This window comes from Rhinolophus ferrumequinum, unplaced genomic scaffold, assembly GCF_004115265.2.
Source record: "Rhinolophus ferrumequinum isolate MPI-CBG mRhiFer1 unplaced genomic scaffold, mRhiFer1_v1.p scaffold_84_arrow_ctg1, whole genome shotgun sequence".
NCBI lineage: Eukaryota > Metazoa > Chordata > Mammalia > Chiroptera > Rhinolophidae > Rhinolophus > Rhinolophus ferrumequinum.
In genome coordinates, this window is record NW_022680440.1 from 1155689 (window position 1) to 1178578 (window position 22890).

The following is a 22890-nucleotide window of genomic DNA, read 5'->3' on the forward strand; positions in this document are numbered from 1 at the left end:
ACAGGAAAATGATGTAGTTCAGAGGCTTGGATCTATAGAAATAAAGGAAGAACATCAGAGAAAGAATAAATGAAAGTAAAATAAAATTTTATATTTTCTATTGCTATCTAATCTAATAAATAACTGTCTCCAAAGTAGTAACAGCAACAATACATTGGTTGGTTATAGCATACAGATGAGTGAAATGAATGGCAGCAATGCAGTAATAGATAGGATGCAGAAATTGGTAATATTCTGTTGTAAATCAGTACCACCCTGAAGTAGTATAGTGTTATTTGAAAGTGCATATGGACTAGTTGCAAATGTATATTACAAACTCTAGGGAATCCACTAAAATTTTTTTTTTAAGTTTAGTTCATATGCTGAGAAGACATAAAATGGAATCATCAGAGGACATATGAGTATAATGCTCAATTCCAAATATCATCACATTGGGCATTAGGTTTCAACATACCAATCTTGGGGAGGGAGACAAACATTGGGACTATGGCAGATGGTGAAAAGGTCAGTTGCTAGGGATTTGGGGGGAGAGATGAACAGTTGAAGCACTGGGTTTTGTTAGAGTGGTGAAACTATTCCGTATAAAACTGTAATGGTGGATACATGTTGTTATGTATTTGTGAAAATCCATAAAACTGTGCAATGCTAAGAGTAAACCCTGATGTAAACTATAGATTTTAGTTAATAATAATCTAAGAATGTTATGTCCACAACATTGAATTTTGAGAGTCCTTTATATATTTTAAATACAAGTCCTTCGTCAGATATGTGGTTTGGAAATTATTCCATTTGAAAATTATTTTAAATATTCCATAGTATGGATGTAACCTTAATGTACCACACTGATGCAAGATGTTAATAATAGAGGAAATGCTGTATTGGGTGTTAGGTGTTGGGCATATGAAACTGTATGTTCAATTATTCTAAAAAATTAAAACTGTACTAAAAATAAAGAATATTATTTATTTTTAAAGTGTGAGTCTCATTTTTCTTCATTTTTACAGTGAGGCTAGAGAATTAGGTTATCTTTATATTTCTTCCATCTTTAACATTTATGATTTCCCCCTTTTCAATGTACTTTAGTGCTCACTTTGGCAGCACACATACTAAAAATTGGAATGATACAGAGTTTAGTGTGTCCTCTGCTCAAGGATGACATCCAAATTCATGAAGTGTTTCACATCTTAAAAGTGCACCTATACTTTATTTTTAGAACAGTTTTAGATTCACGGTAAAATGAGTTCTTATCCACCCTCCCCGGCATATCTTCTCCCACTATCAACATCTTACACCAGACGGATACATTTGTTACAACTGAGGAACCTACATTGACACATCATCACCCAAAGTTCATAGTTTACATTAGGGTTTACTCTTGTAAGTTCTATGGATTTGACAAATGTACAAATACATGTATCCACCATTAGAATTAGTTTCACTGTCCTAAAAATCCTCTGGACTCCACTTATTTGTCCCTTCTTCCCTCTAACCCAATGGAACTATTCCAGCACCACAAAGATCTGTATCTTGATTTTGGTTGTAGTTACACAAATCTACACATGTGATAAAATAACAGAACTATACAGACACTGTACCAATGTCAAATTTGTGATTTTGATATTGCACTATATTTAAGATGTAGTCATCAGGGGAACTCGTTGAAGGGAACATGGGAACTCTGCACTGTCTTTGCCACTTCCTTGTGATTCTATAATTATTTCAAAATAAAAAGCTTTAAAAATTGCATCTGTCTTTGTTCACAGAAAACAGCACTGAATTTTTTGAGAAGGATTTGGAAAAAGAGAAACCCAACTTTCTTGGGAGCTCTGCACTTAGTTTTATAAGTAAGCAAACTGGCATTGTTGACAAAAGGTCCTTGTCACTAATTCAGTGCCATCAGGAGTCCCTGACCTGGGGTTTGATGAAGAAAGAGAATTTACTGGAGTGATGCCGCTCAAGTGTTGCAGCTCTGGTGTTACAGCTGAAGCTGGGGAAATGGAGCAGAACGTACACTCCATTGAGACAAAGGGAAGGCTGGCTGGCTTATATATGGAGAAGTTCCTGCCCCCAGTCCCTGATTGGTCCATTTCTAAGCAAAGTAGGACTCCAAATCCACCTAGTTTGACCCAAATAGCACTGTCCTGATTGGCGGGCTCCACATGTTCTTATTGGTTGTTGTGGAGCCACTCAAATTGGTCAGTAAAGATGCGAAAGAGGATTTAGCTATGCAGCTCTAATTGGATGGGGAAGGTCTCATTCCTATTGGTCAAAACACTAATCCAGAAACTCCTTTATAAGGGTAGGCTCAGCAAGCAGGAGCACAATGCAGGAGGCTTGGCAGCCCACCTCTGTGGCTTTTCACTGAAATGGAGCTTTTGTGTGTGTGTGTGTGTGTGTGTGTGTGTATGTGTGTGTGTGTGTGTGTGTGTGTGTGTCCCTGTTTATAGCTTCTTGACTCTGATTATGAATTTGGGCTCAGTTAACTACAAGGAGTCCTTTTTAGCATGTTCATTCTTTCTCAGAATCAACAGTGGTGTTCATGTATCACAGAGCAAAAGACCAAGTGTCATGCAGGGTGTCACGCGGGGTCTCGGCTTCTGCTCCCCACATAAGAACGCAGGATACGGTGTGGCCACAAAGGAACACCAACGGAGCCATAGATAGGGGAGTCATTCCACAATATTCTCGCTGGTGGCTGGGTTGGAGACACACAAAGTAGGATCCACACAAAGTAGGATCCACACAATCAGCAATCCCTGCCTGCCAACCAACCAACGCAGTCACAGCAGTTATATCATATCAGCAGCCAATTGGCCAACTGGCCAACCACCACCCGAGCCGGCACCTCGCCACGCGAGGCCGAGAGCCTAGAAACTGCTCTCTGGGACTCTGTCCCCACACAAAGGTAAAACAAAAAAAAAGTGAAAAATCAACTCTGTAACGTGGTGAATTAAAAAACATTTCCTTTTTAATGGAAACACCACCTGAAGAAATTTAAAGGGTGGTAGAAAACACACAATGGAAATCCACTAACACAAATGTTTACTCAAGAAATGAATTTTAAAATGCTTATTTTCATTCCTTAAAGTTATTTTAACTCCATTTGTACTAGCAAGGAACAGAAAACCCAGTAGACAGCTCTGAAGTTCTTAAGCACAGTATTTAGTTGTTGTTCTGGCATTCTCGGGGGAAGGGCTGTTTGTGTCATATAATCAAAAGTCAGCCAAAATTTTACACTTTTTATGTAATTTTTAATGCATTTTTGGTTTTTAGTTCACTTTCACATAAAAGTTAAAAATATACCCTCTAAACACATTCATTTTTGGATGGGTAAAATGATCTGCCCAGTGTCACATATTCAAAACAATTTTACATAATGATTTATAGTTGTCAGTCAATCAATCAAGTAATTCCAGCAGATTAAGTTGCCAGTCCCAGTATAAAATAAGAGAAATTCTCTCATAAAATTTAAAGTCTTGTTTTCCCCATGCTACCTAGAACGGATGCTACCACAGTTTATGGCTTCAAATAAAGCCTAAGATGCAAGGAACATTGTCATTTTGTTCTTTATTGTGTAAAAGTGCTTTTTTTTTTAACAGTGCTTTTAATAGAAGGATTTAAGGAAGTAGACTCTGAAATGCTCATAGTCCAAATCGGAAAGAAGGTTGAAACCCCTGTCTGGCCTCACCATCTGGTAAAACTTTTGGGTCTCAGCCGACCGTCCTATCATACACCCTCTCCATACCTGGAACACTTAAGCCGCCCTAACTACGCCAAACTGGAAAAAGCACGAAGGGAGGCGGGGGCTCCTCGGATATAAGATGGCGGCTCCCTCCCTGACGCTCTAGGCTGCCCCAGCTGTGACTCGGTAGCCGGAAGTCCTCCGGACCTCGGCAATGGGAAGCGGAAGTAAAGGGCCGTTGGCAGCTGTGCTGTTGCTCCGCGAGGCCGGCTTACGAACTGAACCGCGGAAAGGCGCGTGTCGGCTGCTCACTGGCGCAGCAGCTGCCGCTACCGCCGCCGCCCCCGCCCTTCCCCCTCCGCCCCGGCGTTGTCGCAAGCGCAGTCACGCACCGAGCGCGGCCCCAGCTTGGGCAGGAAGGGGGACACGAGCGGCGGGTGTCGCGGCTGCGCGGCAGGTGACAGGTACCCCTGGGGTGGTATGGGTGGTATGGGGCGGTCTCGTGGACTGGAAGAGGGTTCGAGGCGCGGGCGACCTTGTGCCTCGGTCTCTTGAGCTTCCGCTTCTTCCCTGACTCAATTTCCCTTTCTGTGCCCCAGCCCTCACCTTTCTTGCGAGTGGCCGGATTGTCCCTCACTGGTCTTCTGTGCAAAGTACAGGTTCTGTGAAGGCGGCCGCGCGCTGTCTTTAGCTGTTTTGAGCCTTCATTGAAGAGCTTTGAGACCCATGTGCCCAAGTGCCCTAACATGAATTTAGACCAAAGCTGACCTTACGTTAGGTCGAGAACCTACAGTTTGTGGGACTCTGGAGAACGACGTGATCTTTTTTTATAGATTTCTGTTTTCCCTAACCTGACTTGGGCTGCTGCACACTGGCTGCCGTTTTCATTTAATACAAGGATCTGTCGGCTGGAAATAAGATGATCCGGTTTCACTTTTAGTCTGGGAGCTGCCAGAAGAATAAGATCTGCGTATGCCAATAAGTTACGGATGTCAATTGTTCTTGTTCTTAGTCAGAATCTCTAGATTGTTTTGCCTTTCTTGCCAGATTTGATAACTGGCGCATTTTGTTCATTTGAAGTTCTGGGGTCTTATGTCTTACTGTGCTTCACTGTTTTGGAAACATTCATTGTGCACTTGCCAGCTAATTTTAGTGTGGGGTTTGGAGACATTTAAAACAGCTATGTAACAACACTGCGAAGTTTAGGATGATGGTAGCCTTTCTAATTGACTTGCTTTTGATAAACTTAGCTGAAACTCATTGTTATTAAAGGAAATGAACATTGCTTCGTACAGGAGCATGGTGCCTTCGCAATGCACATTTAATTTGAGGGGAATAAATTGAACTGTGGAGAAAATTCTGTTAGATTTTTCTCTGCGGTTATCTGTGACCATTTTCATATTAAGATGTATAGTAACTGCTTGTATCAGAAATTAGATTTATGTGGTTCACAACAAATGGTTTTGTAATAGGTGTAAATGTATATTAAGTTTAATTATTTGAGAAGTAAATTTATTTCACAAGAAGGGTACTTTCTAATATTGTCCCTCACTTTTATCGTATATGTTGAAACTCAGATGGCTTTCTGTAAACTTGCAGCATGTAAGTTATTTTGTTTGTTAGCTATTATCTTCAGTTGAAAAATAGAAGAAAAAGTTGGTGATGACCTAGAATTTCATTCCTCTTCTGCTTTCCATAAAGTGAAAAGCATTTTCCATATTATGTCTTTTTAATGTTTCCAATATCTTACTATAGATCAATAAGCAAGAAATAGGTTTATCAGTCATGCCACAAGCATTGTGCCTATAATCATGCAATGCCACACTGCAGATTCTACAGATGTTATTTCTCAGACTATTCATTGTTATAAGCAACATTTAAACGTTATTAATCAAAGTGATAAGGGATCTTGTAAAATGAAGGCATCCTCAAACAAAAGGCCACTTCAGTGAGGTCCTTACCTTTGCTTCTCCGTACATCCTTTTCCTCTGGTGTTACCTCTGGAATCAAGGAAGTGGGCTCAGGGTGGAAAAGCTCTTTAATGTATACCTTTCCTCCCTTTTTCATTTCTCATGGTGCTGTACCTTGCCCCAAGAACTCTCTCTGTCGCTGTTTTCTAAAAACAGTGCAAGAGGATCTCTGGTGTATCGCAGGATATAATTTTCATTTTTACCGTTTTTAAGTTCTAGGCTTTTTGTAGTGTCTTTCTCTTGGTGCCACACTCCTTTCTTTCTGGTTTCTTTCATTTATCCCTTAATGAATGACGCCTGTATTTGTTTATTTTATTTTGAGAACCTCCTGTGTTCCAGGCAGTAAGCTAGGCATATAACAGTGAAAGACACAACTCCCTGCTCTTGAGAGCCCACACTCAGTCCCTAAAGGCAGCCAAGGTATGGCTCTGTCAGGCTGGTTGGATGGTTTGCTTTGGTCCCAACTTCAGACCTGCCCCCTTGGTTTCAGGAGGAAACTGTTCCTCTCTCAGTCACCTGTGTCCCAAGGATTCTGCCCTCACAAAATCTTTAGACTTGCCTTGGTTCTCACAAGAAAGCACCTTGCTTGGTCTGGGTTTGCACGGTTTGCATCTTTACCACTCGTAAAGCCAGAGAACCAGGGGAGCTAGCTTGGTACTGCAGAAATTTTAAAAACAGGCAGATATGGGTTCCAAGCATTGCAGATTAGTCGGTGAAGCTACTCAGCCTGTCTGAGCTTCCATTTTCTTATTGTTAAGCAGGAATGATAGTGTTTCATCCATTATGTAGCATACTTTTGGAGTATCTACTGTTTGCCAGGCACTGCTGTGCGCTGTGGTGAGCAAAGTAGACATGGCTGCCACCCGCCCTCAAGGGAATGCGGTCTCTTGTGTGGAAGGACTCAATGACACGCATACACAGCGCCTGATGCAGTGCTGCCGGAAGTAATGGCTCAGTAAATGCTCGTGTTTCCTCAGGGCCCTGGCCAGTCTCAGTCCCTTAACGTCGCTGTGCGGTGGTGCCCAACTTGTTATCCGGAATCCTCACGTGGGGGATGACACATCTAGGCCCCCTGCAGGAAAAACCGCAAATAGCCGTAGCATAATATTCCTTCAGTATAGTTCATACACTCTCTGTCCAGTTTAGAAACTTAGTGAGTTTGGGGAGGGTTTATTTTTATTTTTTTCCCTAGCCAAGAGGATAGGTTTCCGAGGCATATTTTGAAGCTATGTAATAACAGTAATGTGTTAGTCTATAATTTAGAAGTAGTTTTTATTTCTTTCCCCTTATGATGTATTTTACTAAAACAGTTAATGTACTTGGCACTTTACGAAGTGATTTTCATATTGCCTTTCCATTTTCACAGTGACCCGGTGTGGCACACACTGGTGGTATTCCTGTTTTAGAGTCTGGGAGACAAAGGGGCCAGAGATATTATTAGGTAACGTGCTAAGGATTAAAATGCTAGTAAGTAGCAAACTCCAGGAATTGATCACAGGTACCTGCTCCAAAAGTTTTTCTCTTTTCGATAACCATGTTTGTTCTGTGGTGCAGGCAGGTTTCTGAGACTACAGTCCATGGACCTGTAGGGAAGGGTGTCTAAAGATACTCTTAAGAGAATTCTTGTGTGGTCCGAAATTGTTTGTAAAAGTTTGGGTCCTTGCTTGCAAATCTGTAGGAAATGGTGGTAACTTCTGCTAGCTTCCAAAAGGGGCCTGCATCGTCTACTCTGCATCCCTCCACCTGCCAGCAGTCCCCCACCACCGACCCCTAAGCCAGGAATCACCGCTCGCAGGTGTCATTGTCAAAAGTCTAGTTTGATTAGTCCTTGTCTTTACAAATGTTGATATGAAAAATATTTATTAATTATTTTTTTTTAAAGTTTTTATTGGGGAATTTGGGGGAACAGTGTGTTTTTCCACGGCCCATCAGCTCCAAGTCAGGTCGTCCTTCAGTCTAGTTGTGGAGGGCGCAGCTCAGCTCCAAGTCACCCCTTTTCAGTCTTAGTTGCAGGGGGCGGAGCCCACCATCCCATGCGGGAATTGAACTGGCAACATTGTTGTCAGGAGCTGGCACTCTAACCAACTGAGCCATCCGGCTGCCCCCAAAGTATATTCATGTATGGAATGTTCATATGAATTTTTTGTTTCCAAAGAAGCTGGCAGAGCCTGAGCTTAAAACTCATCTAAAAGCAATTTTTCTATTTGGTATAATTTATTTTGCTTTTGACCATCGTCCTTTAGAGATATTGTGTGTTATATGAACAGAATGTTGGCACAAATGATAATGCTTTTGTAAAAAGACAATACTGACTGGTTCCCCGCAATATGGACTGTCCACCCAACAATAGATTTTACAGCCAGTGTTGACGAATTGGGGTGAGCCTTTCCAGATGTTAATGTCCAGAAGCACAAATTTGGTTTAGTGTTTCCTACATATTCACATCCTCTTTGGGTTCCCATTCAAACGGGTGGGACTTGGATGTTGACTTTTATTTAGCCTGGAGCAAGTCTGGTTAGGGTTCTTCATATTAGACTTCTGGGATGAAAAACCAGATAAAGAAGTCGGCAGCTGGAGACACTTTTCTGGAATGATCTGGACACTGTGAGATCACTGTGCTTGGGGAGGCCGTCGCTGAGAGCTTGGGAGCCCTGCATTCTATGGTCATACCAATTTACCAGGAACCCCAGTTTCTCTAGTGTGTACATGGGGACCCTTTGGGTTCTTAACGTTTCCTCATTCCAGGACCTATCTTTGGGTTTATGTTGGAGAACCATCATATTAGCTTCCTAGGGCTCCCAAGACAAAGTGCCACAAACCAGGAAGCTTAGAACAACCACAATTTATTGTCTTACAGTTTTGGAGGCTACAGGTTCTAAATGAAGGTGTCACAAGACCTTTTTCATGCTTGTTTGTAGAGGAGGGTCTTTCCTGGCCTCTTCCTGCTTCTGGTCACAGCTGACATTCCTCGGCCTGCAGTAGAATCCCAGTATCTGCCTGTCTTTACCTGGTAGTCTGTCTGTGTCTTTTCATAGAGCCTTCCCTCTGTGCTTGCCTGTCTCTGGGTCCAAGTTACCCCTTTCCCATTAAGACCAGTCATATTGGATGAGGGCCCACCGTCATGACCTCATTTTAGGTTGATCACCTCTGTAGAGACCTGATTTCCAAATAAGCTCCCATTCTAAGGTACTGGGGCTTAGGACTGCAAGGTAACAGCCATCATTTATGTGTTTTTTGTCTCAGGTTTATTTACTCTCTCGCTTCGTGAGGGATGGTTGTGTGCAACCTGCTTTGCATCAACACTGACTTGTATCCCTCCGTATAGGATAGATGCCCCAGGAAGGGAACCGGAGCCTTTGTGGGAAAGAGTGGGCATAATGGGCCCCACACGCCTCGGTAGGCGTCCATTAGTCAGGAAATAGCTGTTCAACTCTTTAGGTATTAGATACTGCCACATTTTGGAAGCATTTCTAGTTCTGTAATATTCATGTTGTTTTGTGTCTCTAAGTATTAAGAAACAGGTTTCAACATTTCTCTGTAGCAGAACCTTTTTTTCTTTTTCCTTTTTTAGGGGTTTGCTGTAAAATGGGACTTCTGATTGTAGTCACTGGACTCTGGCTCTTTTCCTCAGTAAAGGCAGATTCAAAAGCCATCACAACCTCTCTTACGACAAAATGGTTTTCTACTCCGTTGTTGTTAGAAGCCAGGTAAGAAGACATTTTTTTCTTTCACATGTTTGAGCAAAAATGTAGGGTCTGCTAGTGAATATTCAGGCACTTTTTAGGAAGTGAGATTCTCATCATTAAATGCATTTAGTGATAGCCTCTTTCAGTGTGCACTGAGCTGTTAGAATCTGTTAGTAGGATAGGATTCATAGGGATACTTGGGGACTTCTTTAGACAAATATATTGAACTGGTTAAATTATTCTGCTATCTTCCAGGAAAAGTATAAATGTGGTAATAAGGGAAGACAGAGATGTACTTAAAGGAAATTTTTTCTTTATTTAGAAGGAAGACGAGAGCTTGGCCAGGTGGGGTAAAGAGGACAGGTTGCTCTTAAGAACGTGGAATAAGACCCCAAGATAAGAGAGCACAAGGAGACAGCTGAGGAAATGTCCAGATTTTATCTGTCCTAAGATGTACATGTTCTGTATTTTAACATCTGCAAAAATCAGGATGCAGTCTAATGAAATCAAGATGTTGTCTTACAATTAGAATTGGTACCATCTTTCATTCTTAGTGTTTCATAAAGTTATGTCTTAAAATCTATAGTGTCTTAAAAATCAATAAAGTACAGTATAGTCAATGATTTCTTGGGAAGTTTGTCTTCCAAGTACACTTATTACTTATATTTATAATATAAATATAACCAGATACCTCTCTTTTAGTCAGTTTTTTAATGTTTATAGATGGAAACTTACTGTATCTCAAACAATTTATAGCTAGGACTTGCAGAGAATCTTCCTAAAGCGTAAATTAGGTGGATTGAATGTCAAATGCTTGGTAAGTCTCAGAATTTGATAGTGTTAGAAATTTGAACTTTTGGGTTTCTTCAGTTAACTTTTTGGTCTTCAACTTAGAATTTCATCTTCTAACATTTTCTGCTTAATGCCTAGAAAAATGGGAACGAAGAGTTTATTTCTGTAGACTGTGTATACGAATAGTTGCATCTCCTAAGGGAAAATCCTCACGTGGCCTTGGTGAGAGGACAGGTAGGCAGGTGGGACAAGTGGGAGCTGGTCTCGACTTGCTGAGGAGCAGATTCTGCGGAACAGACTTCCTTCCGTTTCTTCTCTGAGTCTGTCTTTTCTCAGCAATAAAATGGCAAAAAACAAAACGAAACAAAACAAAAAAAAACAAACAAACCCAACCTAAACCAAATCAAACCAAACACTAAGTGTACTTCATAGTGATGTCACAATAACTAATTTGATAAACGGGATGAGTTCCTCAAATCTTAGAACTTTATTAGATATAGGGTAGTTGTGAAAGTGAAGTGACCGAAGGTCTTTTGATATTAGAGACTGCCTGAGCCAGGACTCTAATAACTGAACTTTGTTTTCTCTTTTTGCTAATCTGATTTTTGATGATTTGGCTGGCATAAATCTAGGTCGTTGAGATTTTCTATCACTTTCAAGTGCGTTTGTACAATTAACTGTAATGGATGTTTTATGATATCCTACTTAACATTCTTAACTGAGTTATATTCCATTACTCTTACTTACACTAACTAACTCCTTAGTTTTGCATTGTCGTAGAAGATTCTTATGGCCTCTAGATATGGACTTCTGAGAAGGTATGCTAAAATTGTTCGCCTCAATTTACCAATTTTTCCAGTTTCTTTGCTGTCGGTGAAGTGAGTATTGGATACTTCACCAACTTGCGCATGTCAAACATCTCCCCTTTTCATGGTATCCTGGCCAAATGCCATTCTGGTGCAGTTTTTAGTCCTGTGGCTATTTGCAGATAATTTGCCAAAGTTATTGGCATGCAGGCAACTCACAAGTGAGCTGTGCTTGTTTGAAACCATTCCATCCATAGTCACTTCCAGAGCTGGCTGAGGCCACCGTTCTTCCCTCCTGGATTCCTGGCGAACATTCGTGGTGGGTTGTGGCGTGGTCTGTGTATGGCTGAGGGGAAAGGGTAGGTGAAGGGCACATTCTGTCCCCAAAAACCGACACATACAGCTCCAACAGGCCATTTGCCTTCCTTCCATCTAGCCCTTAGGGATTAAAACTATTCCCGTGTGTATTTTCAGATCAGTCCTGATGCTGCTGGAGGGGTTGTAGCTTTGTGCTTATGCAGGAAGTGATATATATTTAATTGAAGTAAAACTCTGGGTGTAGTTTGAGCAGCTATAATACCTAACAGAAATATGTGTAAGTAAAGTACTATTATTAAAACAAAACTGATAGTCATTTATTGAGTGCTAGATATTATAAAGCCCAAGAGTGCAGCATGATGGAGACGTAAATCAAACAGATTGGAGTTTACATTCTAGATTTTTCACTTAACTAATCTCACCTTGAAGCAAGTTAATAACCCCTCTGAATTGCAGTTTCTTTATTCTAAAAATGGTTATAACTCAGAGTTGCTGTGAGGATTTGGGGATGTGGGTGAATATGCTGAGCGGAGTGTCTGTCACACAGTAGTCCTTCTTTAAATACTCATTTTCCTTCCAGTCTAGTTCTGTATAGGAGGGAGACAAATTCTTTTTTTTTTTTTTTAACATTTTTTTTTATTAGTTTCAGGTGCACAAAACAAAGTAGTACTTAGACACTTATCATTTATATCCCTCACAGCATGTGAACCCCCCTCCCCCCATCCACTACCCCTCTGACATCGCACACAGCCATTACATTTCCACTGCCTCTATTCCTAATGCTGTACTCCACTTCCTGTAACTATATATATAAAGTTGTAGTTGACATTCATTATTGTTCAGCTTCAGCTTCAGGTGTACAGTGCAGTTATCAGGCATCTACATCATCCCTGAGGTGCTCTCCCTAATGAGACAAGTGTCCATCGGATACCCTACAAAATCTTTACAACATTATTGATTACATTCCACAAATTGACTTTCGTATCCCACTGACTGTGCTTTCTAATCCCCTCACATTCCTCCTTATCCCCACCCCACCTCCCATCTAGAAACCCTCAGTTTTTCCTCTGTCTCTGAGACTGTTTCTGATTGGTTCATTCATTTATTCTTTTCTTTAGATTCCGTGTATAAGTGAGATCATATGGTATTTGTCTTTCTCTGTCTGACTTATTTCACTTAGCGTAATGCTCTCTATGTCCATCCATATTGTTGCAAATGGTAAGATTTCTTTCTTCCTTATGGCTGCGTGATACTCCATTGTATAAATGCACCACAGTTTCTTAATCCAGCTGTCTACTGATGGGCATTTTGGTTGTTTCCATGTCTTGGCTATTGTGTATAGTGCTGCGATAAACATAGGGGTGCATAAATTCTTTTGAATTAGAGTTTTGGATTTCTCCGGATAGATACCTAGGAGTGAAATTGCTGGGTCATAAGGTAGTTCTATTTTCAGACTTTTGAGATACCTCCATACTGTTTTCCATAGTGGCTGCACGAATCTGCAATCCTACCAACAGTGCACAAGGGTTCCCTTTTCTCCACATCCTCGTCAGCACTTGTTGTTTGTTGATTTATTGATGATAGCCATTTTGACTGGGGTGAGGTGATATCTCAGTGTCATTTTTATTTGCGTTTCTCTAATGATTAGTGAGGTTGAGCATGTCTTCATATGTCTGTTTGCCATCTGTATGTCCTCTTTAGAAAAATGTCTCTTCATGTTCTCTGCCCATTTTTTAATTGGGTTGTTTGTTTTTTTTTGGAGTTGAGTTGAGTGAGTTTTGTATACATTTTGGATATTAACCCCTTATCGGATATGTCATTGGCCAATATGTTCTCCCATTCAGGAGGATCCCTTTTTGTTTTATTGTTAGTTTCCTTTGCTGTGAAAAAACTTTTTAGTTTAATGTAATCCCATGTTTATTTTTTCTCTTGCTTCCCTTGCCCGAGGGGATATCTCAGTAAAAATCTTATACCGGGTAATGTCTGTAAAGTTTCTTCCTTTATTTTCTTCTAGGTGTTTTAGGGTTTCAGATCTTATGTTTAAGTCTTTAATCCATTTGAATTTATTCTTGTATACGGTATAAGGAGGTGGTCCAGCTTCATTTTTTTGCATGTGTCTATCCAGGTTTCCCAGCACCATTTATTGAATAGATTGTCTTTACCCTACTGTAAATTCTTGCTTCCATTGTCGTAGATTAAATATAGGCATGGATTTATTTCTGGGCTGTCTATTCTGTTCCATTGACCTATGTGTCTGTTTTTATGTCAGTACCATGCTGTTTTGATTACTGTAGCCTTGTAGTATAATTTGATGTCAGGTATCGTTATACCTCCCACTTTGTTCTTATTTCTCAAGATTGCTGAGGCTATCTGGGGTCTTTTATGGTTCCATATAAATTTTAGGATTATATGTTTTATTTCTGTGAAAAATGTCCTTGGTAGTTTGGTAGGAAATGCGTTGAATCTTTATATTGCCTTAGGAAGTATGGACATTTTAACTATATTAATTCTTCCTATCCATGAGCATGGTATGTATCTTCTTTAATTTTTCTCTTCAGTGTCTTATAATTTTCTGAGTACAGATCTTTTACTCCTTTTGCTAAATTTATTCCCAGATATTTTATAGTCTGTGAAGCAATTGTAAATGGGATTGTTTTCTTAATTTCTCCTTCTGATATTTTGTTATTGGTATATACAAATTCAACTGATTTCTGAATATTAATTTTGTATCCTGCTACTTTACTAAATTCATTTATCAGTTCTAATAGTTTTTTGGTGGAGTCTTTAGGGTTCTCTCTATATAGTATCATATTATCTGCACATAGTGACAATTTTACTTCCTCCTTACCAATTTGGATGCCTTTTATTTCTTTTCCTTGTCTGATTGCTGTGGCTAGAACTTCCAGCACTATGTTGAATAGAAGTGGAGAAAGTGGGCAACCTTGCTTGTTCCTGATCTTAAGGGGAATGGTTTTAGCATTTATTGATATGATCATATGGTTTTTATTTTTCATTTTCTTAATGTGGTGTATCACATTATTTGATTTGCGGATGTTGAACCACCCTTGCATACCAGGTATGAATCCCACTTGACCATGGTGCATGATCTTTTTAGTGTATTGCTGAATTCTGTTCACTAATATTTTGTTGAGGATTTTTGCATCTATGTTCATTAGGGATATCGGCTTGTAGTTTTCTTTTTTTGTAATGTCTGTCTGATTTTGGGATCAGGGTGATAGGGGCCTCGTAAAAAGTGTTTGGGAGCCTTCCCTCCTTCTAGATTTTTTGAAATAATTTGAGGAGAATTGGTGATAATTCTTTTTTTGAATGTTTTGTAAAATTCACCTGTAAAGCCATCTGGTAGAGGGAGACGAATTCTGATCTCCCACAATAACTTTGGGAGTCAAGTCCAGTCACCAGCACCACTACACCCTCCTCCTTTCCCCCGCTGGAATATTTTAAAGCAAATCCTAGACATCAAAGAATTTCATCTGTAAAATTATAGTTTGTCTACTCAGTGGAATAGGTATAAGCTGAAAAACAATTCAGGACAGAAAGCAAACAAACTGAAGTACACTGAACAAATGGTTAGCACTCTTTTGCATAGTATCTTGTGTTGTTCTTACCTTCCCTGGATTAGTTCAGTGATCTAGTGATTAATTTTCTTAAGACTGTTTGAAAGTTAGACATTGTAGGACTTATGTATGCAGTGGGATGAAAAAGAATGTGTGTTCCAAGAAGTTTTCCCGTATGTAACTGAAAAGCATGTATTTTTGCATACGGCCTTTCTAGGAGGGTCTGAGCCTCAGTGAATCCTTGTTCTTACCAAGGCAACTGATGATTTGCTTATGTTGTGAATGAAGCTTTAATTCGTGATCTTTATGTTTATTTGCATATCATAAGCTGTCTTAGTACCTGCCTATAAACTATTGTGAGGTTGGTATGAATTCTGTGTCAGTTCCAGAAAGCCTAGAAAAACGCCACACTCCAGGGGGCTCCAAATAATTTAATTGTGATAGTGGGTATTTTCAGAAACCTGTTTTTAGAGAAGCTGTGCATTACCAGGAAGTGTTTCTTATTTTCCCCATATTTCTGTGTCTAGCTGTGGAATAGAGTGAGAACTGTGCACCTCGTTGACAAGGGGAGAGTCTTCCTGTGGCTCGGGAAGCTGAGATCCAGGTCTGCGGTGCACTTGAGGACAGGGAAAGGTCACCACTACATTAGTGTTGTGGCTGAGAGGAGAAGAGAATCAGTTTGTGTTAAATGTTCAGTTAGTACATGCATTTTCTGTTAGGGATAAATGACTCTTGAATGAAAGGGAATTTAGCATAGCCATTATTTTAGGTCAGTAGTGTAAAGTCAAGGAAAAATAATTAAGACGGCATTAAGGTCTTAAGACCTGATTTTATTATGTCAGTGTTAACTTTTTAGTTAATTTTAAACTAAAATGTGGTGATTTTGAAAATTTGGATTTATGGATATTGAACGAGTACAACATGCTGCCTTTTATCTCCTAGAAATTTTTCTAGGGTTCATGTTTTCCTTGGAAGACCCTTAGTCGACGTATATTGTTTTTGTTCTTTGTAAGGTCTTTCAGAAAATAAGTCAGCAGAGCTAGTGCTAGAATGATCAATTGCTAATTCTGCTGCCACTACGGAGGGCATTTCCACATCCTGGGGTTTCTTAGCCTTTTTGATATTGGCACTTTTCTGTTGTTACAACATTTCTATTCTAGATTTTTAAAGGAATACCCATTAAGCTATTAAGTAAATCATCTAAGCTAATTAGTTATTAAGAGCTAATAGGCTAGTAAGACTTTTCTTATCATTAAAAATATATGTTATGCATGTTTGTGTAATGTATACTTAAATTAAAAGTCAGACCACGGACATTTGGAAACTTAAAAACCTATTTTATTCTCTTTAGTAATAGCGTTTATATTAGATTTTGTTAAGTTGTTGTATTCTGATATTTCCCCCTTTTTTCCCAGTGAGTTTTTAGCAGAAGACAGTCAAGAGAAGTTTTGGAATTTTGTAGAATCCAGCCAAAATATTGGATCATCAGATCATCACGGTAAAATTGAAGCAAATGCTTCTTTGACTTTGGTGTCTGGGAAAATAGTAGAAAAAATGGTTTCTTTCAGAGCACGTGTGGCATGGCAGTTAATGGGAAACATTTTTATCTTAATGATTAGAGTAATGACAATAGCCAGCAGAGCCAATACAGGCTAATAATTATTTTTGAAGCAGTTTATAACTTTGGCTATAAGCAGTATCCTTGACTCCCCCACCCTTTGTGTGTGTGTGTGTGTGTGTGTTCTTTTATTACAAGTGTTGTTTGAATATTTTGTGGCAGTCAGATTCATTTAAAATCATTTAGTATTAACTTAATAACTATCAGATTTGACTCACTCTTTTTTTGTTATGAACTAATTACATAACTGATCTATTACCCATTAAGTTTATCATTAAGTTAGTGCCATCCAAAATGTTTTCCATGATGCCTGCCAGCCACCCACAGCTTGAGTGTCAAGGTATCAAATTAATTACAGTGTAAATTCTATCATTTGTTTACAGTTGATGATGTGCTTTCATAAACATTTTCTAATTCAATGTAAGCTATATAGAGTATAAACATTAGTTGTCAAAGATGCTGATACATAGCACCTAAAAACCTTGATAATACATTGACATGCGTTTAAGTCTTGTTGAAGAGGAAATGGGTGAAAATTTTGTGACTGCTGTTAATATTGAACCAAATTGATTTCTAACTCTGATTTTTATTAATATACATATTTTAAAAGTTAAGTCTGAATTTTTTTTGCCATGTAAATACATAAAGGTTTTTAACAAGCGTTTGTTTTAGTTATACATGAAATTTACAGTCAACTAGAATTGTTTGAGTTATCAAACAAATCATTTTACTTTTAGTTTATGATTTCATAAAACACATTTATTTATTTTTTTACATTTTTTTATTAGTTTGAGGTGTACAAAACATAATGATTAAACATTTACACACCTCACAAAGTGATAACCCCAACAAAAACAAATTTATTCAAGTGGGTTTCATAATGAATTTGCTCTCTGACATTTAAAATGAGATTTCTTCAGTATAAATGATAATGTGTTCTTGGTTAGAATTAGGGGCATATGGATTCTTGGAAGTGATCGTAAGTATGTTAAACATTGATTTGAAATATTATTTGTAGTCCCACCACCCAAAGATATTCACCATTAACATTCTGGCAACATTTTGAGGTATTTCTTTCTGATCTCTTTTTCTACTTAGAAAATGTTTATGCAATGTGGAACCTTTTGTATTTTGCTTTTTAGAACGTTAATATTTTCTTTAAAAATAATTTTTGATAATACGTGATTTAAAAGTCAAAGGTAGGGTGGATGGGTGGCTCAATTGGTTGGAGCGCCTGCTCTCAACCTCAGGGTTCCCGGTTTGACTCCCGCAAGGGATGGTGGGCTGTGCCCCCTGCTACTAAGATTGAACAACAGTAACTGGACTTAGAGCTGAGTAGATAATGTGCTAAGCACTGGGGAATACAAAGATAAATAAGTCATAGCTTCTACTTGTGGGGACTCAGAGACTATTTGGGGAGGGGTAGATAGTGAATACATAATTTAATAAGTGATGTGATAAGTGAAAGAGGTAAGCAAAGAAATATTATGGGAACAAAGAAGAGATGTGCTTGGTCCAGTGAGGCACGGGGTAGGGTTGGGCTGCTTCCCTTCAGTGGTGGTCTCACGGCTGAATTCTTTGCTCAGGAAGTAGGTAGGAGTTAGTCATCCTGGGAAGTGAGAAAGTAGCAGTCTAGGGAGAGGGAAGAGCTGACAAAGGGAAGAAGAGGAAAAGTCCAATTGCAATGTGTACTCCCGGGAGTTCTAAACATTTGACAAGACAGTATGGTGGTACTATTTTGTGATCGTATGCCTTTGTAACACAGCTTTATACTTCTGGAACTGTCTTACTTGGATATCTCTAGTCATATATGATTATTTTGGTTACTGTTCTTCCTTGACAGGTACTGATTATTCCTATTATCATGCAATATTGGAAGCTGCATTTCAGTTTCTGTCACCTCTACAGCAGAATTTGTTGAAATTCTGTCTGTCTCTTCATTCATACTCAGCTACAATTCAAGCCTTTCAGCAGGTGAGTTCAGTGCTTGCATGTAACAGTATGTTTTAGGGGTTTAAAACACGATTGGTTAAATTGCAATTGTCCTGGCATTGGGTTACAGAGCTGTAACTTTTCTGCCTGAAATTTCCTAGGATTTATGTTTTTTTTAATAAATAACAGGCACAGTTGATGTTAAATCTTCAAACCACAGATTATTAAAAAAAAATAATTTGCACTTATTTTCATTTACGAAATTAAAAAAGCATGCACACACAAAAGATTGTGTGCGCCTCATTTACAAAACAGCCTAGGAGGTGGTCTTGTTAAGCCAGTTGAGCCTGAATCTGATCACAGCTTATAGATCTCAAAGCAGCTTACAGGAAACACAGGAGATGGGAAGCATGAAGCTGTATGACGGGGACACAATCAGGTAAATCCAGAATGCAAGAAACTTTGTAGTAAAGTGATGTGATTTCTTCAACAAGTAAGTTAAAAGGAAAAGGAAAGAGGGAGGGAGGAGCTCCAAGAGAAACTTTAAAAATGTGTCAGTTTAATGCAATTTGTTGATCTTGTTCAATTTTGAGTTGAACAAACTCCTATTATACAAAAAAGACCGAGAAACTTGTATACACTGATGGCATATTTGATATAAAAGAAATATTAATTTTAAACCCATGTTTCAATTATAAAATAAAACAGGTATAGAAAACCATTCACAAGAAGTAGGAATTATGATAAAGTGAACAGTCTTGTAATTTTCACTCAGGTCAAGATCTAGAACTTATCCAGCCACACTGCAGGGTTGCCAGTGCTGTGGCTGCATCGCAGCTGACTCTTGCCCTCCAAAGGAACCGCTTTCCCAATTTTTTGTAGGAATCAAGGAATCACTTGCTGTGGTTTTTATTTTATTGCCCAAGAGTATGTCTCCATACAGTAGAGTTTAGTCTTGCCCATTTAAAAATGTTTGATAATTTTTTTGTTTTTGGGTATATATGTATGTGTGTGTGTGTGGGGGGTCTCATACTTTACAAGTTCTTTCTTTATCCCTTTCTTTTCTGTTGAGTAACTTGGACTGTTTGCCCTATACATTATTTCACAATTTACATTTGGTTGATCACATACTCATGATGCAGTTCAGCGTATTTCTCTGTCTTCTGTTCCCTGCAACTCGGCTGCTGGATCCCGGGGCTTGATCATAATAGTGTTTCATCCCTCTGGCAAGTCTGTAGGTAGTGTTCTCTTCTTCCATTAGGAGGCACCTACTGTCTGAGTTCCTCTTTTTGATTTAGCTGCCTTTACTGCTCATGCTTAATCCATTCATTCTTGGGGATTAGAAAGTGGTGACTGATTCTGTTGTTCCTCTTTCATTTGTTCTTGGAACTTGGATATAAAGAAGTACGTATCCTCCCCCTCTGGCACTATTTCATGGTACTGTTCACATAGAGTAGGCAGAATACATGTTTGATTCTTGCTTTTTATACCAGGTTTCTGAATGAGTTTGATTCTCTATCCTTTTTTGACCATTTAGGTTTTTTCCCCATTTTGTTTTTATTGTGCTAAAATATGCATAAAATGAATTTATTTTCCTGTCCTTTTCTGAGTGTACAGTTCAGAGATATTTAGTTCATTCATATTGTTGTGCAGTCATCACTGCCATTCATCTTCAGAACTTCTTTCATCTTGCAGAACTGAAGCTCTGTACCCATCAAATAATAGCTCCTCACCCCCTTTTCTTCCCACCAACCCCTGGCAACCACCATTTTACTTATTATCTCTATGAATTTGCCCATTCTAGAAACCGCACATAAGTGGGATCATGAGTGTTTATCCTTTTATGTGTGGCTTATTTCATATAGAATGATGTTTTTAAGGTTCATCCATGTTGTAGCATGCATCAGGATTTCATTTCTTTTTATGGCTGAATAATGATGCATCGGATGCGTGCACCACATTTTGTTTATCCCCTCATCTGTTGATGGACACTTGGATTGTTTCTGCCTTTTGGCCGTTGTAAATAATGTTGCTATGAACATTGGTTTGTAAGTATCTGGTGGCATCCTTGCTTTCAGTTCTTTTGGGCATGTACATAGGAGTGTTATTCATGGATCATATGGTGATTCAATGTTTAACGTTTTGAGGAACGGCCAAACTCTTTCACATAGCAGCTGCACCAGTAATGTACCAGGATTCCACTTTCTCCACATTCTTGCCGACAATTGCTGTTTTCTGTTTTTCTTTTTCTTTTTAAATAATGGCTGTCCTAACGGGTAGGCAGTGGTATCTTGTGGTTTAGAATCTCAGTTCTCATTTTCCTAATGACAAATGATGATGAACATCTTTTCATGTGCTTATTGGCCATCTGTATATCTTCTTTTGTAGATATGTCTATAGAAGACCTTTACCCATTTTTGAATTGGACTGTTCGATGTTTTTGTTGTTGAGTTGTAGGACTTCTTTATATACTTTGGATATTAATCACTTGTCGGACATACACTTTACAAATATTTCTCCCATCTGTGGGTAGCCTTTTCACTTTGTTGATAGTATCCATTTATGTAGAGAAGGTTTTAATTTTGATGAAGTCCATTTTATTTTTCTTTTGTTGCCTGTGCTTCTGGTGTCATATCCAAGTACTCATCACCAAATCCAATGTCATGAATCTTTTGCCCTGTTTTCTTCATGAAGCTTTCCCTTATATTTTCTCCTCAGAGTTCTATAGTTATAGCATTAGCTCTTAAATTTAGGTCTTTTATCCACTTTGAATTAATATTTGTCTATGGTAGAGAGTAAGAGTCCAACTTCATTCTTTTACGTGTAGATAACCAAGTTTCCCAGCGCCATTTTCGAAAAGAGTATCCTTTCTCCATTGAATAGTTTTGGCATCCTTGTTGAAAAACCTGTTGACCGTATGTATATGTAAGAGTTTACAAATGCTGGTTTACAAATGCACTTATGACAGTAGCACACTGTTTTGATTGTTGTAGCCTTGTACTACTTTGGGAAATCAGAAAGTGTGAGTCTTCTGCTGAGTTCTTTTGTTGCTACCCTAGTAGTCTTTGGTTGCTTTCTTGCTATCTGGTATGATAAGAAGTTTCAGGTTCATTTTGTACATCTCTGGCCCTAGATTTGTGATCAGCTGTTTTCTAAGAGGCTTGTTAAAGGGTTTTTTTTAAAGGGTGTATGTGGAAGGTGGTATTTTAAGAGCACAGTCTAGGCACTGGGGATATTGTTCTCAGGCCTCTTAAGTGGGCAGAGATAGGAAATACCTGCACATATATCTAGAGACCAAATACATAAAGCCTTGTAAAAATGAAATACTTTGTGAGTTCATATGGATATTTTAAATTTAAATTAAGGACTACTTTGTTACATGTATATCTGTTTTCTTCTGCATTAGAATCTCAGTTCTCAAGGGTATAACGGATGATAGAATTAGACTATCTCTTGATGACTTATTTGTTTTATCCATGTTATATACACAGTAGTATTAATAACAATAGTCATTCTGTTGCCACAATAACATTTACTGAAAATAGTCAAAAAATTTTCTTTTGGCCTACTGATTCCCATTCTCCATCCCTCCATTTAAAAAATGAGTATATTCTGTGTAGAACATAGATGTTTCATATTATACTGTCTCCCCATTAGTCCCCATTTAGTCTCGTTTCTACGATAATTTATATTTTTAATGCTCACCACCAGTCCCTTTGCCAAACGTCTCTACTCAGTTGACTTTCCTGACATGTGCTGACTGGTAGGTTCTTCAAGAAGGGCTCACGGGAACAGTATTTCCTTGGTTTTTGCATGTTTATATAACAATCTGGCTATAAAATACTTAGATATTTTTCTCCCTTGATTATATTAAACATATTATTTCATTTACTTTCAGTATAAAGTTTTCCTGCAGAAAGTGTGATGATACAATGATTTTTCCCTTAAAAGTCTCTTGCTCTTTTTATCTAGAGACCTAAGGGATTTTTTTCTTTTTATTTAAAGTCATAATTTACTAGAATATAACTTAGCAGTGATTGTTCTGGGTCAGTATTTTCAGGTATACAGTATGTTGTTTTAATATAGAGTTTCAAATAATATTTTATTTCAAGAAAGTTCTCTTGAAAACTTATTGTTCTGTTCTCTTGTTTTGGAATTCGTATCATCTATATGCTTAATTTTCTTTGCCTAACTTCATTTTTTTGTCACTTTCTCTTGGATCTCTCTTGTCTTTCTTTTTGATATAAAAGTTTTTCCTTCTTTCATCTTCTGTTTAATCATTACTTACTGTGTTTGTTTTTGTGCTCATTCTGGTTTAGTCTTCATTTCTAAAATGATTTACTTATAATTTTTGCTTCAGTCTGTCACCTCATTTCAGTTTTTCTCTTATTCTGTTATTCTCTTATTTCTCTTATTCTCTTATTTAGGTTATTCTTTATATCTTATATAGTTTTCTTCGTGTATTTTTACTTACTTGAAATAGTAGGTTACATTTTTATCTGTTTTCTGGC

General features: G+C 38.4%; 1 protein-coding gene and 1 non-coding gene across 6 annotated transcripts in view; both read left to right on the forward strand.

Moving 5' to 3' along the window:
* Positions 1-1082: 1082 nt before the first annotated feature.
* LOC117020108 (U6 spliceosomal RNA) lies at positions 1083-1187 on the forward strand. Its single transcript, XR_004422626.1, has one exon. It is a non-coding gene; the product is annotated as a U6 spliceosomal RNA (small nuclear RNA).
* Positions 1188-3997: 2810 nt separating this feature from the next.
* UGGT1 (UDP-glucose glycoprotein glucosyltransferase 1) overlaps positions 3998-22890 on the forward strand; it is a 120115-nt gene continuing 101222 nt past the window's right edge. The window contains exons 1-5 of one of the 5 annotated variants that reach the window (XM_033102302.1): positions 4001-4146; positions 8896-9048; positions 9224-9359; positions 16245-16327; positions 18291-18421. In XM_033102302.1, coding sequence (XP_032958193.1) covers positions 9030-9048; positions 9224-9359; positions 16245-16327; positions 18291-18421 — 369 coding nt within the window. In that variant the 5' untranslated portion in view covers positions 4001-4146; positions 8896-9029. Of the gene's footprint in view, positions 4147-8895; positions 9049-9223; positions 9360-16244; positions 16328-18290; positions 18422-22890 lie in introns of all 5 variants that reach the window. The other 4 variants (XM_033102300.1, XM_033102303.1, XM_033102301.1 and 1 more) reach the window with 4 other exon arrangements.